The sequence below is a fragment of the Triturus cristatus genome, chromosome 11, assembly GCF_964204655.1.
Source record: "Triturus cristatus chromosome 11, aTriCri1.1, whole genome shotgun sequence".
Lineage (NCBI taxonomy): Eukaryota > Metazoa > Chordata > Amphibia > Caudata > Salamandridae > Triturus > Triturus cristatus.
The window spans coordinates 168347217-168364938 of record NC_140594.1 but is presented as its reverse complement, the minus strand read 5'-3'; the positions used below and the strand labels follow the sequence as shown (position 1 = coordinate 168364938).

At 47.8% G+C, this 17722-nt stretch overlaps 1 protein-coding gene across 2 annotated transcripts in view; it reads left to right on the top strand.

Annotated features, from left to right (window-relative positions):
- The window catches only part of P2RX4 (purinergic receptor P2X 4), a 201456-nt gene that overhangs the window by 150001 nt on the left and 33733 nt on the right, over window positions 1–17722 (top strand). The window contains exons 6-9 of one of the 2 annotated variants that reach the window (XR_014970670.1): window positions 1501–1581; window positions 9398–9539; window positions 12580–12716; window positions 17533–17630. Coding sequence is in view for 1 of the 2 variants with exons in the window: in XM_085634577.1 (XP_085490703.1) it covers window positions 1501–1581; window positions 9398–9539; window positions 12580–12716; window positions 17533–17626 (454 nt within the window). In the remaining variant the exon portion in view is untranslated. The remainder of the gene's footprint in view (window positions 1–1500; window positions 1582–9397; window positions 9540–12579; window positions 12717–17532; window positions 17631–17722) is intronic. The other variant, XM_085634577.1, reaches the window with a different exon arrangement.

Sequence of the window (17722 nt, the reverse complement as noted above, 5' to 3'; positions counted from 1 at the left end):
AGATGAGCTGTTTAACAATGCATACATGAAAACGATGTATTGAATTCGACTATCGGGTTTAGTCATTACAGTAGGTCGGTCCCCGTTTATTTTTCCTCTCCTAAGCGTACAACAGAAAATGCTTGGTCCCAGTGACCAACAACGGGGGCATTGTGGTCCAACGCATAATATGCGATTATAGAGACGTAAATGTGAATTGACAGATGATCAACCCTATGTGCATGACAGACAACTTGCACATAAGCAGCATGTCTTCGAGCACTGATCGCTGCACAGGACTTTGCGGTCATAGGTAACCGCATAGTGCATATGATTTCCGGGTTACACATGACTGCCAGGGGCGGCATGATATATGTGGCGCATTTTCCTTTATTGTGCTGGATGCGCCCTTAAAACGGTGCACCCAGCGCAATGAAGGAAAATGTGCCGTATTATGATGAATGCGCTGCCCTCAGGGCAGCTGCGAACGTGCGCTGCCCTGGGGGAGCGCATGCATTTGAAAAACGGAGCGTCTGCTTTAAAGCCGCTCCGTGTTTTCACAGTGCAGGTGGCAACCCGCATAATAAACCTGGAGAAAGATTTGAAACCAGGGCACCCATAAACTCCAGTGTTTTCTGATCCCTCTTGGGATTTTTGGTCCCTTCAGGGATTTTGGCTTGAATGTTTTGTGCGAAAAAACTTTTGAAACATTTTATTTGCCAATTGTGTACACTTTCTACTTTATCGCCTGTTAAAGCCTTCCTCGTGGAATATGTCGAGGCAGACTAATGAAATGTACCAACTCATTACATGTACTCTAAGGTTGCGAACACTATGGGTGCATGGAAGACCCTTTAGATCCCGAAAGTACTTGGAAAAGAACTCTCAATCATCACTTATTAAATTGTTACTCTCATAGATGCATGCACAGACGTCATCATACATGCTGGCGCCTAGATAATGAAGCAGCTGCGTCTGCATGCTTTCACACCCACTTTTTTTTGGGCCATAGGTGCACAGATTGGGCATAAAGCATTGGCGAAGCCAGTAGGTCAATAAAGCAAGACCTATTGGCTTTGAAATGCTTGTTTAAACTGTAATTTGTGGTATGCCCACTGACAGTATATATTACGGGTTATTTAAAGACTAAATTATATGACATTTTTGGACACTTATTTACGTCTTTAACTATAGGAAAGCATTCCCATTAGCAAACACAGTATTTTCCGTCAACAGAAAATATTCCCTCATAAATAAAGTAAACATTTGAGAAGTGACCGTCATGGCCACAGTGTCTTGTAACACTTTGGGTTTCTTATCACTATTGTCATTACCCCAATACTTCTTCATTCTTAAAACAATGGTACATACTGCCTTGTGGTTGTTTATGAACGTAATTCTTCTGAATTTCTAATTTCGTAAATGACATGGTTAAATTTGCTGTGTTTTAAAAACACTCATAAAAGTAATTGACTCAATGTTTTATCATCCAGTGTAACAATTGAACACTATTTATTTCAGGCCTGCTGTCCTCAAAGATGCTGAAAATTTTACTGTTCTGGTGAAAAACAACATCTGGTATCCTAAGTTTGGTTTTACCAAGTAAGTTTCCTTTGTTTTCCCTGGAACATTTCCACCATTTTCTGACTGTGAACATTAAAAATGCTTGTTGGGATGCTTTCCCAGGTTTAACTAGTAATTGCTGTACAGAACCTTTCTCCACGCAAAGGTTTTCAGATGAAGTCCCAATATTGTGTCGCTATGGAAACCACAGCTTATGTCATCCATAAATCCTCCAATATAAATAATCCTTGGCAGAAAATACTACCATATTATCTTCAAAGTCTCACTTACAGTCCCGGATTTCAAACCTGATGAATCGCTTTCAGCTACCAGGAGTCGGTGGCCATACTTGGTCCAGCCTGGCACCCAGACTTTTATCAGAACTCAGCATCATTGCAACCCAGTGACAAGAGTGGCACATGCCCGAACCTCCAGGTCAAAGTAGAAATCCGCTTTTGCTTGAGACCATTACTTTGTATGAACTGTCATTTACAAATATAATCAAACATGGAGTTTTATTGCAGAGTGCATATCTTTCAATTTTTATTATCCCTTAAAAGATGTTAATAGTATTATTATGATTACTGCTGCGGTTGTTAATATTACTACGATTGTCCCTGTTGGTGTTAATATTATTCGAACTTTGGAATGTTGAGAGTTCCACTGAATACGATGAAGTTGCTCTGGTCCAGTTATGGGTGGTACATGCTTTCAATTCCAACACTCAAATACTTGTCTTTTTGTTTCTCCCTGTTTGTATTAGAACCTTCTCCCCTAAGTAGAATGTTCTAATATCAGTATAACTATTCTGCTTTGTAGTATACCGGTTGTTAAAGGCCCTCTCCTTCCTTACAGGGCTCAGGACCTTTGACAACCATTATCGCGCTGGGCAGTGGGTTATAATAGTTTAGTATGATTATTATTAATCACATTATTAATAATGTTTGTGTTTTTTTTTTTTTTTTTTTGAAAAACCTTTATTTTATATCAGTGACACAGCTATTCAGCCGACATCCCGGAGGTACGGCAGCTTTAGAGGTTCAACACATGCTTGCGTCCACATATCACTGACAGGAGAGCCAAAGGTTCTATTTTGCATAAACATAAATACAACCCTAAACACAGGCAAGGCGAAAGGTACTGTAAGCACCAAGAGAGGTTCCCATCAGGGGGGACGAGCCCCATCACGTCCAACAGGCACTGATCTATAGTAAGGGAAAGGAGGGAAAGGCAGAGACTCTAGAAACAATCACATATCAGCGGGAAAGTCAAAGCCGGAAAAGGACTAAGGGGAAAGTTGCTCCTCAGGCGGATCCGGGTCGGGGGGCAGGCATATGTCCCCTCTGTACTGGTTCCATGACCCCCACACAGCATGCCATTTCCGAGGGCGCCCCCGAGCACAATACACTGTCTTCTCCCTAAACATGCTCCAGTCCATGTTTTCCATCCACGCTGTCAATGTGGGCGGCCTATTGGAGCCCCACAGCCGAGCGATATCGCGCTTGGCTACCATGTTCCCCAGGGTCACCCACTGAGTCTGTGCCGCGTTGTGGTCAGTAGGACTCCAGACATTAAGGAGACAACATCGCTCCTCAGGCTGCATAACAATTCCTGTCACCTCCCCCATCACCTCATGGACTTGCCTCCAGAACTCCATAATCGCACCGCATTCCCAAATAATATGGAGGAAGGTACCCACCATACCACAGCCTCTCTTACATAGGCCCTCCTCAGAGAAACCCATGTGAACCAACCTGGGCCCCGCCACGTAGACCCTATGGAGTATTTTAAGCTGCACCAGCCGCAGGCGCGCGGGGATAGCGACCTCTTTGGGAGAAGAAACTGCGTACTGCCAATCCTCATCATCTAGTTCAAGGCCGTCCCTTATCCATTGGGTGCGCAACCCTAGGAGAAGATCCGCCCGGACATTAATAAGCTTCTTCTAAATGAGCGAAATCGTGCTCTCTGGCATGTGACCATCCAGGATCCGATCCTCCAACGGAGAGGACTCGGGCACCTTCTCCCCCTCCACAAGGACTGACCGCAAGGCGTGGCGCACTTGTGCATATCGGAAGAACTCCGTGCTCCCCAGCTCGTATTCCTTCTGCAGCTCCTCGAACGACTTTATCTTACCCTTAACCAAAAGGTCTCCAACCCTGGATATGCCGATCAAATCCCATTTCTCGAACCCTTTTGTGCGCCAAAGCTTCCCCAGAATCTCGGAGTCAAACAGAGGGGTGGCAAGGGTAAGCTTACCCCTCCAGCCCAGCGAGTCCGTCGCCACCTTCCACACATGGACGGCCACTCTGGTGGGCCCCGTGAGGGTGAGGTCCGACGATTTCGAATACAACGCTCTGTGGTAATTACCCCCACGGAGCAACCAGCGGTCCATGGCGAAGCCAGGGTTGAGCGCCGGACCATAGACACCATGGTTAATCGCGCTCAACTGGGTGGCCCAGTAATAACGTCGAATGTCTGGAAGCGCGATACCACCGTCGTACCACGGAAGCGTCAACTTAGCGACTGCGATACGCGGACGCCCGTCCCATAAGAGCGCGCGCTGGTGGCTTTCGATCTCCCGGAAATAGCTGGCCGGGACCAGGTCAAGAGTATTCTGCAGGGCATAGAGGAAACGGGGAAGGGACATCATTTTAAACAGTGCAGCGCGGCCAAGGATGGAGAGCGGCAATCGCCGCCAGCCCGCCACATCCCGCCGCAGGCGCGCCAAGGGAGGGAGCAAGTTCTTCTCGTAGCGCAAGATGGGGTCGGTGGAAATATAGATCCCCAAATACAAAAAGCCCTGCTGGGCTATCTGGATCGAACAGTTACGCGGAACAGGCGGGACATCCCCACACAGGACATACAAGTGTGACTTCCCCCAATTAATGACTAGGCCCGAGTTTCTACCGAAAGATGTCAAGACGTCACAAACCACTATCGGAGATTTCTTAGGCGAGGCAAGATATAACAGAATGTCGTCAGCGTAGAGTGAAATACGGTCTTCGTGGTCAGGCGACCAGCGAAGCCCACGTATATCCGGGTGCCACCGTATCCACGCCGCCAACGGCTCAAGAGCAAGGGCAAACAGCAACGGCGACAGGGGGCAACCCTGCCGGGTGCCTCTCCCGAGCTCGAAAGGTGCCGACGCCCGCCCGTTCACCACGACGCTTGCAAGAGGCCCCTCATAGAGCAGCCTCACCCACCCCACGAATCCGGGCCCGAAGCCGAATTTGGCCAGCACCGCCCACAAGTATGCCCACTCTACCGTGTCAAAGGCCATCGTGGCGTCTAGGGACGCCACAATAGCCGGCTCTCGTATCGTACCCGTCCTGGCAATCACTCCGTGGAGGCGTCTAAGGTTTAGTGCAGTGTTACGGTGCGGGATAAAGCCCGACTGATCCGGGTGGATCAAGTCGCCAAGTACCCGGACCAGGCGGTTCGCGAGAATCTTGGCAAGGATTTTCGGCTCGGCGTTGAGGAGCGAGATCGGCCGATAGGAACCACACCTATCCCGGGGCTTTCCGTCTTTATGTATTACCACGATCGTCGCCAGCCGTTGATCGAGCGGAAGAAACCCGTTCCTCCGCGCCTCCACGAACATGGCGGTCAAGTGAGGAGCAAACTTATCCGGACAAAGCTTGTACAGCTCTATCGGCAGACCATTTGGGCCCGAAGCCTTGCCGGAGCGCAACGCACTGATAGCCCCTGCCACTTCGTCTACAGTGATATCACCATCGAGGTCCTTCCTATCAATGGCGGAAAGGCAGGGCAGAGCGATGTCACGCAGAAGATCACACGAGTCCTCAGTCGATCTATCTGAGACCGAGGCGTATACCATACGAAAATAGTCTGAGAAACACCGGACTATACCGTCGGGATCAGTGACAACCTCTCCCCCATCCGTCAACAACTCCGGCACCACACGATTAACACGCTCCTTTTTGTCCAGCCATGCCAGCAATTTCCCGGCCTTATCACCAACCTCATACAACCGCCCCTGCTGCTCCCTGTGAAGGGTCTTGGCGGCATTTGTCACCAGATCCCTATACTCCAATTGCTTCAGGCTCAAATTGTGCAGCGTGGACGTCTCAACATCCCCTTCCAAGGCCAACTCTAAAGCCGCTATCTCGTCCTCCACTTGTATCACCTCGGCGTCTCTCCGCCGCTTGGCGGCCACTACCAGGGACAAGGCGTCTCCTCTCAGTACAGCCTTAGAAGCTTCCCACAAGGACACCGCGGAGTCAACTGAGCCCTGGTTTTCTCGAAAATAGTGGTCAACTGTCTTCAGCAACGCGCTGCGCAGCTTGGGGTCCCGAAAGTACCAGGGGTTAACGGGAGCCACCCTGCCCCCCGCCACCCGGCCTATGTCCAGACGTGCCCACACCGGTGAATGATCTGATATGCCCCGTGCCATGTGCCTAACCTCAGTTACCAAAGAGGCGTGTGCCGCCAGAGTGAGCAGATAATCAATCCGGGAGAGACTCCCGTGGGCCCCGGAGTGGAAGGTGTATTGTCGCTGAGTGGGGTGGCGCAGCCTCCAACAATCTACCAGGCCAAAAGTATCAAAGTCGGGAAGCCACTTCTGAGCCCCCCCGGTGTCTCTGGGCGGGTACCTATCTAGCATTCCAGAACCAACCGCATTGAAGTCCCCTCCCACCACTAGCATCCCTTCGGGGAGTTCCAACAAGGCCTTGCCCAGATCAGCAAACGTGGAGGCCTGCAAGGCAGGAGGGACATAAACAGAAACCAAAACCAACGTTCTGCCCTCCCACCTCCCCGACACGGCCACAAAGCGCCCCCTATCATCAGCAATGGTGGAGTCAACCTCAAATGGTAGGGAAGCTCTGACAAGTATGCCCGCACCCCTGTATCCCGAGGAAAACCCCGAGTGAGCAATGAATTTGTAGCCCTTTCTGTTAAGTGCATAACACATATTCCCTATAAGGTGGGTCTCCTGCAGGAGGACCACATCTGGCGAGGTCCGTTTAAAAAATTGCAGGACTATCCCCCGTTTTATACGGTCCCCTAAGCCATTAACATTCCAGCTGAGTACGTTTAAGCCCCTATCCCCCATCCCTGTACACAAAGAGACCTCGCCCCCCCCCCCCCCCCCTCAGAGAACCACAATCGGACAATTCTGACAGTCATTGCTACGCCTTGCAAGAAAAAACAACCCCAAACAACAACCCCAACATCCTGAAACCCCCCCCCCCCCACCCTGCACCCCTGCGTCAGCTTACTAAGCCCCCCCAACTTGCAGTGTGCCTGTCGCCCTACCAAAAACAAATCTACAAAAAGCACCCCAAGGGAGGAAAGAGCCCCTATCTTCCCCCCGCTGCCCTCCCATTACTGCAATAAGGTGCGAGTCACTGTCCAGGGCCGAATCGAAGCAGGCCAGCACCGAAGGTATCGCTTCTGTCCATCCCGGTCGCCTTCCACCCCATCCACGCTGTCCCGGCCGGGCTGTCGCCGAGGGAGTGCATCCAGCCAGTCCCCTGCCATGTCCGGCGATTCGAAGAAGAAAGTCCGATCCTCATATACCACACGCAGCTTAGCGGGGAAAAGCATGGCATACTTCAGGTCCATATCCCTAAGCCGCCGCTTCACCCCCAGGAAACTTTGCCTCTGTTTCTGCACCATCTGGGTGAAATCAGGGTAAAAGCTCACAGAGGCATTTTGAAAAGGCCTGTCACCCTCGATGCTTGCAGGATAGCGTCCCGATCTCGAAAGTGGAAGATCCGGGCGACAATCGGCCGCGGGGGGGCTCCCACCCTAGGCCGTCCGCCAGGCACTCGGTGAGCCCGCTCCACCGCGAAAAACTTGCCGAGGCCCTTTGGCGCAAGATGATTCACCACCAGGTCCTCGACGAGGAGGTCCACGGAGAGCTCCTCCGAAGTTTCCGGGACCCCAATAATGCGCACATTATTGCGCCGGGCCCGACCTTCAAAGTCCTCGAGCCGGCGAGCGGAGAGGTCATTCGCGGTTCGTAGCTTGCGGACCTCAGCCTGGAGTTCCAAGACATCGTCCGCGAGGCCAGTAGTCTTGAGGTCCAGGGACTTGACCCGCTCATTGGTTTTTCCCAGGTCCGCGCGAATCAAGTTGACATCGACCAAAATCATGTCCACCTTGTGCGCCAGGGTCTCGAACTGTCGCCCAATCGAAGATTGCATCCCATCTATCGCCCCCTTGATATCCTGCAATGATAACTCCGAGGCTGGGGATGAATCGGCCTTCTGTGCTTCCCGCGACTGTCCCGATCCACCAGGCGACTCCTTCTGCTGGGCATAGCGATCCATATTGTTGGATTGGATATAGCCTCCCCGCCTGGTAGTCTTAGACTTCGACCTGTCTGCCTCCGATTTGGTCGACATCTCGGACAGCAGGACGGTCAGTCGCAAGAGGACGTCCCTCACTCAGGTAGAGGAGACAGGTACGACTAGGTCTTCAACAGCCAGTCAGGACCGGGTGGAGGTCTTCCAGACAACAGAGGATCTGTATGACGCACTCCCAACCCGGAGCAAACAAAGGGCGAGAAAGCAAAAGTGAAAGTGCCACGGCATCCGTCCGTCAGTTCACACCTCCCAAGGCCGCTGTTGTTCAATTAGTGGCCGGGCATCCTGCCAACGCAAGCCCCTGGCATCTTTCGGAGTTAGGCCGCAATCTTCCGCCGTGCACAACTTCGGTCCCCGGTGGGCGATCTTGGCCCGGACAACGTCAATCTCCCCAGCTGTGACTCATCTGCAGGATTCCGTGCATGAAAATCAGGATTTAGGGCAGGATGAGTGCCGGAGGGCGCGAGGGTAGCGGGAGCTCAAGGCTCACGCGGCCATCTTGGTCAAGCGCTAAGCTCCTCCCCCGCAATGTTTTTGTTTTTAATTAATGTAATTAATATTGTTGTTAGTTTCATTAATGTATGTGTTTATTTTCAATTCATAATCCTCGCATAGTATAATGTATTAACAATTATGAATTATTTCATGCAGAAATTCATATTCTCCAGTCATTAATATTCCTGTTGGAAGAAATTTTGAAAAACAGTATTTTTTCAGGAAAAATGTAATGTCAAGTTTCAATTATTCGCCAGTTTCCCCTTGCCTGAAGCAATGGATACTTGGACACGATTCATGACCTCTCTTCAGCAGGAGATGAGATGTTTAAGTAAAGAAAATCTACTTTAGAGTTGGTATTTCATATGACCACATGAAGCTGGAGGTCTGAGCCTTGTGTCCTGCTTATCACCTCATCTTGCTGTAACTTTGCTATTAAGTGTTCCTTTCTGGCAGTGGGTGTAGATTCAGAACACCTAAGTAACATGTTTTTCTGAAATTTTAAGTTACTGTTGAAGTTGGTTTTGATTTTTTTAATGGCATTTTTGAGGTTTTACAGACATAACCTGCTGTTGGCGATTAGCCTTGTTCTGTGTTTTTTTCTATATGTGCTATTGCCAGCTGGAAACTGGATTAAAACGGGTACACTTTAAGTAAGATGATAGTCTAATATATCACACATATTTTATCATTTAAATTAGAATTATACTTGCTTGGAAGAGAAAGGGACCGCCAAACTTAGTCTAAGAGGCTCATATAAATTAGATTGTTGAAATACTAGACCAAACCTTCAACCTACCACCAACACTTCCTCTCTTGCTGTACCACTGCCAATTGTTTTTTTTACTGAGCAGTCCTCTTGTAAGTTATGATGTATTCACTTAAAACACCTAATGTATTCTCAGTAGCCAGCCGTGTTATGTCAGCTCTGTTAAGCCCCGAAATAGGGTAATGCCGTATGGCTCCTTCCTGTCCTGAGGCCTTCAACCTAAGCATAGTAAACAATGTCACCCTCTCTTCTTTTGTAGGCGAAACATTTTGCCCAATATAACTGCTGGCCACCTAAAAAATTGCGAGTATAGTCGGAACACGGATCCTTTCTGCCCCATATTTCGGCTTGGACAGATCGTGAAAGACTCTCAACAGGACTTCCAAGAGATGGCCATTCAGGTTGGTCTTCAAAAGTATTCATGCTTTCTCATTTTGCCAACAAATGTTTGCATTGATAGTTAAGCAAGTTCTTCTTGCTCAATGTTTAGGATTTGTGCAGGACAGAAAAGGGTTTAACTTTAGAGTAAAGTTGTTCAGTCTGAATGAAACCTAACTGTGGGGACTTTTAGCATTTGGAATAGCATGAATCTGGCTCCAAAGAACAGCCATACAGATCAAGTAAATAAGTTAACTGGGGCACCTTTAACGTGAGGAGCCGTACATAGAATATTGTCACGTGCGGGGTCCGGTCGAAACAAAATTACAAAAGCCAGGTTGTTTGGGGCAGTTCAATACAGTCGTGTTTTAAAAATGTACAATACACATTTACAGTGTAGGCACTAGGAGTTGAAGGAACTCACTTAGAATTGGTTGATTTTGGTAAAGTGCCAAAGTTTGGATTGGATCCCTGGTTTCCAAGTTCTAAGACAAACAACCAAGTCACTGAGCCACACCTCTACCAGTGAGGTAGAGTTCTCTTTCTTGATGTTACCGTTTGCCTTTGTTTTTTGCCCCCACTCCCAAAAAGTTCTAATTGTTTTGCATGTACATTAGTCGCTTTGCCAAAGGGAGATTCATTGGTTTGCATGGACATTGGTCACTCGGCAAAAAGGTAATTTAGTTGGTTTGCATGGACATTGGTCACTAAGACAAAGGTAGAGTTTGTTTAAATTATTTGGAAACACCTCCCTGAAGGAGTTTAACTATATGGTGCGTGGCTGAAAAGGCATTATATTTTATTCTTCTGCCTGTAGAGTTTAACCTTGATATGAAAGGATATTGTTGACACCCAACATTTGAAGTTAACATTTTCCTCACTTTTGTACATGTACATGCTGTAAACCCTTGGCCAGATCACTAAAATATATTGCAACTGGGAGGTGTCATTTTTCGATAAATCTGCAGTTCCAGTGACTTGTCCAAGAGTACAAGTCCAGTTTAGCCAGATATGTTTGAATTACAGGTTGCAACACAGAGTTTTTCAGCCTGCCCCAGCATTTAAAAGGTTAGTGTGCATCAAATTCATGCATGTCTCGATGTTGCATCCAACCAATGAACCCCACACTCTGCATGGCCGTTATACCCTTAACTCCCCGGTTTTGCAGTAGTCTAAATGGTGTTTTGTGGCAGTAATAAGGCAACGTTTCTGCAGAAGGAGCAGCCTGGCTAGTGCCAGTGGTGGCTGCACAAAGCCTTCAGCAAGACAAGATGGAGACCTGAAAACAACCCTGGAATCTTTGCTGATAGCAGCCCCATTTGTTATCATGTATGTATAGAAGAGTGATCTTTGTGGGCTTCTCTATTCTTCCCAGAATGACATTCTGAGATAACGGGCTAGTGCCTATTACTTTTGCCACTATAGATAAACGCTTGGAGTGTATGTTTCAAGAAATGGGCAGCTTGGCAGCAAGTACTGGGATGCCTCACGTATGCCGGAGTTGCCAAATGCTTGCTTTCATCACAGCGCTTGGGCAGTGAACGTGCCCGTTCCTATCACACTTGTACTGGTATGCTTTGCCAACTTGGAAGGTTTTGATCTCCATCCATGCTCACAAAAGTAAAGTAGTTGTTTTCCATTTAGTGCAGGTGGCAGTGATGCCACAGCTGGCAGCGCCACAGACGCCTCGACATGCACTACCCCTTCTGCTCCAGCAAGAGTTGACATGTGCAGAACAGTAGCTGTTTTTCTTTGTCTTTTTTAACCCAAGGAGCAACAACACTCGAGGTCTCGACGATGCTCAAGGTCCTCCTATGTAGAAGGTCTGTCCTGCTGCTTAGCAGTCTGACCAGATTCTCTTCATCAGTGCGGCACCGGCTGACGACATGTGCAGGACCACAATGATGTTCCTCCTTTATGAGCACTACGACTTCAATCCCGGTCTGCTGGTGCACGATGGGCGCACGCAGTGCTGTGGTTGGACCTAACATCTGCCTTTGACACATCTGATCTGTGGTGCTTCTTGGGCCACCTAGCTCACCTCCTGGTGACAGTGTTGCACCACCTACCTGCCCCGTCTCTCCTCTGTGGCTCCCTCCACACTAGCTGTCGACACGTGTAGGCCCACCATGGTACTCGTGCTCTTCTCCTGGGGCTGCTGATCTGTGGTTCTCTGCATCAAAATCCTCATTCACTGGAGCATTTCTTAAGTTGATTCTTCATTAACTGTACTGCCTTTGGCTCCCTGCCATGCGTGTGCTGTGCTCCACCTATCCCTAGTCACTTCTGCCCCCCCTTTCATTCACCTTGTCACCTCCTTCATGCCCGTTGTACTCACCTGCCTTTATAACTGCATGTTCTCCTTATTCATTGTGCCTCCTTGCCTTCCCGCATCCTTCGCCCCTCTGCCCCTTCCTCTTTATTTGTTTCTGCACTTCCTTGGCCTGGTGCCTGTCCCCCACCCCCTTGTGCCCACCGCACCCCATGCCTCCTTGTGCCCACCGCACCCCATGCCTTTTGTGCCTGCTTCCTCCTTGACAAACTCTTGAGACATGTTGGAGCAAGTGTCAAATGTTGACTGTAAGATGAGCAGAAGCAATGACCTCATTTAGACATTGTGTGAGGGAAGCTTGCAGTGCAGTCGCCAGTATGATACCTAGTCTGTGTATGATTGAAAATCATTTCACCATACAAAAGTACAAATGATTGGCACTGAAAATACTTATTTCAACGCCTTCCATAGTACCCTGGAGCATGTTCTCAGCTGCAGCAGCAAAACAGGACTAAATATTAGGTGCTTACCCTCAAATCTACCCCTTTTCCTGTGCCTAAAACAGGCACTTATCTTTGGTTGGTGGTCATTCTCTGTACCCTGCCATCTTGTATGCTAAAAACTGCACTCAATGCTCAGATGTTGACCATCTCACCGAGGTTTGCTTGGTAAAGCTTTTTTTTTCTGAAGGAAAGTGTTTTATAGAAATTTAATTGGCCTGAATTTGGAAATCGGGCTTGAACTACCTCTTTGGATCACTGATTATTTTTTCATTTGTCCTCGCTTTCTAGGGTGGTGTCATGGCTATACAGATTAACTGGGACTGTAATCTTGACCGCAAAGCAACCCATTGTGTCCCAAAGTATACATTCCGTCGTCTTGACAACAGAGACTCGCGCCATAATGTATCGCCTGGATATAATTTCAGGTAATACCTGTAGGTGGCTTGGAGTGTACAAGTCTGCATCATGCATTGTTTTCCATTGACTTTTCTGTCCTAGTTAGGAAGACTGAATATTTTTCGGTGAGGAACTGGCATGCAGGGGCGGCTCGACCCTTTGAGCAGAGGAGCGCCACCCCACTGAAATGTCACCAGAGAGAACAATATAATGATAATGAAGTTAATTCATTACCATTTTATTTTTCTTTGCCCCGTACTGAACGGAGCGTCTGGACAGGGGCGGGGCTACTGCTGAATGACAGCAGCAGAGAGAGCAGGGCACTTTCAGTTTAAAGTGCGCATGTCTTTTTGGCAGGCGACGGCCAGCCACACATTCGCACTTTAAACCTTTCTAACCCAGCTAGCCGAGTTAGAAAAAGCCAAAGCCTCCAGAGCGCTGTGGAGCACAGAGAGAGGCTGCTTCCACCAATCCTAGCACTGCTCTCATGTTGGTGAGAACAGCGCAAGGATTGATGAAGGCAGTTTGGAGCCTGTCTGCCTGCCTCGAGGAGAGAAGATCATCTAGGAGGAGGAAGACATCACGTCATGCGCACAAGTAAGTTGTTTTGATGTTTTTTTTTATGTCCCTCCCTTAGAACATGCTAGCCGCCACTGCTAGCCTGCCACTTTGGGCTGGACTGTTCTCATGAGACGCAGGGTCAAGGCTGATTTGCATATGTCTGAGTCCAAACTGAGGTGGCATGGTGAGCAAAAGAACGATGGATTGGGATGCTCCTCCAGGCAATTGCCAGTGGTTAGACAAGTTACAAGCATTCCTCTCATCAACTTTCGTGTATTTTATTTTCTTGACTTGCCATCTTTGAAAATGTTCTATTGTGAGAGAAGAGGGATGGGACTTTGTAGGGACATGATCTGCAATGGGGTGGATCGTTGAGTCCATCACCTCCTGGCCAACCATGAAGGGGTGGGGTCATACAGAGGGTATGCCTTGGAGCTTGGCAGTATTGCATCAGCAGCCCCTCCCAGGCTCCCTGCATAATAAATAAAAATTGCTCCTGAGGCTACTGCCTGTAGTCTGGGGAGGGAGCAAAACCCCACATCGACGTCTGGTGCACAGACCCTCCACACACAAACTGGAAACCCACTCTCTGCAGTGGTTTTCAGCTCACTTTGTGATATCCGCCAATGATAACGTGTGAGTTGGCAGGTCTGATTTTCATATATACTCCGAAACCTCATGGAAGGCTGGGCAAACGTGGCCCAAAGCACCAACCCCATTCCACTTGTTTCAATATAAATGCCATCAATAAACACCACTTACAAAGCTATCTAGACGAGCTACCTGTGCACACCTTGTGATATCGGCCAATGCTGCTGTATGAGCTGGCAGGGATGCCAATAAATACCAACTATAAAGCCATCTGGATCAGCTGCCGGTAACGGCGTACCATGCACACTCCAGAAAGTAGGCATTTTTTAGCATGTTGGATAAAGCACCTGTAGTTAATATAAAAGACAGTAGGCTTCCATCACAGCCTTATTTCAAAATGCTCTATTTTGGCTTGGCATATATTTAAGGTCATTGGACATCCAAGTCATTGCACTAGTTATGACATAATATTTGGGATAATGTATCCCCTGCTGTACTTTGTAAATATATTGCAAGTCCACTAGTTCTGTGCACAAATAAAGACTTGAGGCCCTGTTCTTTTAGGTCACAGATCTCCAAGGTGACTTGTAATATTCTGTTAAATGTGCCGGTGGGGTTATACTATTCCTTCATATTAAGTTGTATTTTTACCCAAGGAAAGCGCTTGTGATCTCCCAAGTCAGACGTGAACTATTCCTTCATATTAAGTTGTATTTTTACCCAAGGAAAGCGTTTGTGATCTCCCAAGTCAGACGTGAACTATTCCTTCATATTAAGTTGTATTTTTACCCAAGGAAAGCGTTTGTGATCTCCCAAGTCAGACGTGAACTATTCCTTCATATTAAGTTGTATTTTTACCCAAGGAAAGCGTTTGTGATCTCCCAAGTCAGACGTGAACTATTCCTTCATATTAAGTTGTATTTTTACCCAAGGAAAGCGCTTGTGATCTCCCAAGTCAGACGTGAGTATTTATTCCAGTCATCTTTGCTTTGAAGTTTGGTACTTTTGTTTTGTCTTTAAAAAAAAAACAAAAAGGACTACAAATTCCAGAATGCACTGAAAAAGGAGACTGGGTTCACTGCTTATCCCCAACCAGGGACTGACTACCTGAGAGCAGTGCAACCTTCAGTATGGATTTACTTGCAGTCTTGTGTTTGTTTTAGGTGCTCTGGGTGGGCAAGCAGCAGAAGTTGCAGGTGATCCACAGGTGGTGGAAATAGATGAAGGTCCCTCCTACCCCCGGGGAAGGCAACAGAGAAAGCTTCATGGCCATTAGGGGATGGAGCTCCTCCAGCAGTTAAGACGTAGCTGTAGGCGGGGCAGGCAAGTGCCACCTGGAGAACCATTTGATGCTGTAAGAGATCCTTCCAGCTGACGAAGCTATGGAGGAGTCTGTCAGAGAGCCTTTAAGCCCTGCAGATCCTAGAAGCAGAAGCTCTGTGATGTTACTACTTGCTTGTAATAAAATATTATGAGTGAGTACTAAAGTTATTTTTTCCACAGGCATCTCCTGCCATCAGAACACACTTAGAGCTGCAATGTTTAGCACGTGTATAGTAATATTATTCTGTTTGCAGTGTTTGGGTGTTGCTCACATTCCTATAGCTGGAAGGTGGAAACTCCAGGCACTGAAGTGTGGGAGGATAAAGAAGGGGTCTACCTTTCAATATTTATTGAAGACCTTGTTAGGAAAGGGCAGCTGATTAGTTCTTCATAAGCACAACCATTTGGTAGATTGTGCGGGTAAGGGGTGGGACTGCTGTTTCTTTTGTTCAACTTCAGGACGTTTCTAGATATGGTCTGTGCCTTTTTGTCTGTCCTTGATTGTTTCCCGAAAGCTAATGACAACTGGGTGCAGAGATCTCAAACATCATTGTGCCCGTATTTTGGATACTCTTTTTTGGAGCCAGGCTCATTGCTAGCTGCTCTTGGAGCCATCACTTTGCATAAAGGCTGTGTCTGGAGAGTAGTCTAAGAAGCACAATTGAAAGAGAACCAGCCAAAACCAGTTCTGATGCCTGAGATGGGGGCTCCACATTGTCTTCATGGAAAATGTGTATAAAAGAAGAATCCACTTTGTTCCACTCTAAAATTCCTCTTGACCAAGGAATGGAGTGTTCTCCAGAGTACTCTAAGAGCTGCTTTGCAATCAAGGCTGGTGTTTGCCTGACAGCCAGTCTCCCAGAGGTGAAAGAAAATCACCTGAAGCCTGTACTTTCTGCTAGAGAAGCTGCAGGTCTGCCTGAAGTGCCTAGAAGCCTAAAAGAGAATCTCCGCACAAGAAGTGCCCAGCGAATGCTGACTGTGAGCCATGTTGTGGTGAGGTTCGGTCAGTCTTTTTGTGAAGTTTCCATGTGAGCTGCATAAGGCTGTACCAGAACATGTGTCCCAAATCAACTGGCAGTTTGCCGCTGTCTTAATATACCTGTGCTGCTGCTTCCAAAACTGAGTGAAAACCACGTCCCTGCAAGTGCGAAGTCCTGATCAGCCAGAAGGCCACAACTGCCACAAACACATGACGGCAAGGGATACGACCTGGAGGCCACAATTGCCACTTCAGAACTCCTGCCGGCAGTTAGCCTGAAAGTCCTCTGCCACTGAGGACGAGTGCAGATCTGCCTCACTGAGCGACTCAGCAAACGTCGTCTAGAGTGACGGTGCTGGCATGGCACGTTCAAGAGAGGAGCAGCTGCTGTGGGGGCGGTAACTCCGACTGCATTCACCACACACCCCGAACTGCTACAATAATAATCAGCAGGTAAAACTCTGGGCTTGGCCAGCACAGGGTACAAGAGACTAAACATGCACAGACGAATGTGCCGTGCATGCTAAGACTTTTTGAAGGAGGAGTAAAAAGATCTTGAACTGAGTTGCACATTGGACCTGTAAGTGTATTTGACCCATGTTGAGAATGATGGAGACTACAGGGTTATACATAAGGGCGGGCGTGAAGCACCTCACTGTTTATAACACTACTTAGTTTTTAACAATGTATGTCGTGTTCAATTGCTTGTGTAGTATGTAGTTCTGCCTGTGGTTGATTGTTGAGTTCTGAGCTCTTGACTTCCTCCCTAAGAAGCCTATGACTACTCGCCCTCGCTACTCTCAGACTCAAGTGCGTAAAGTTTGTATTTGGCCGAGTGCAGGGCCATCGTAGGACAGTCCCCAGTCGGAAAATACCTCAACCTCTAAACCTGGAGACCCGTAGTGCCTGTCTGACCTGTGGCTTTCAAATGGGGTCTGATTCACCATTAACCCTTCAAGTGACTCAATTAACCCATCTAGAGATGCTGTTAACATTTCCGGTGACCCCATTAATCATTTCATTGGCCCCTTCAACCATTCCAGTGTCCCCATTAACCCTTCCACTAGTCTCATCAGCCCTTCCACCCATCCATTATCTTTCCCTTCCCCTGCTTAATATATCCATTCAAATACCCATAAGTTAAATTTTCTCATGATCCCTCAATGACTCGCTACTCATAAGTAGCCCTATTATCTTGCAGCATAATTTACTCCTCCATACGTTCATCAGGTAATCAATTTTGCCCTTGCTGCCAAGTTATGCCCTTCTGCATATTAAAAAAGAAGCTACCCTTTTCAAGTGCCTGCATTTCTTTAGAGAAATGTGTGCATTTTTCATTAAAAAAAAAAGCCAGTCTCAAAGCTCATCCTGCCATTCATGTTTTTTAGGTTTGCAAAGTACTATAAAGACGCCTTTGGCCAGGAATCGAGGACGCTGATAAAAGCATATGGAATTCGCTTTGATGTCCTCGTTTTTGGAACGGTAGGTGCAAGGTTCTTTCTCTGCCACACCTTCTGCACAACAAACAGTGAGACGTGTCAGACGGTGGGTGGAAACTTTGCTAGGACAAGCGCAATC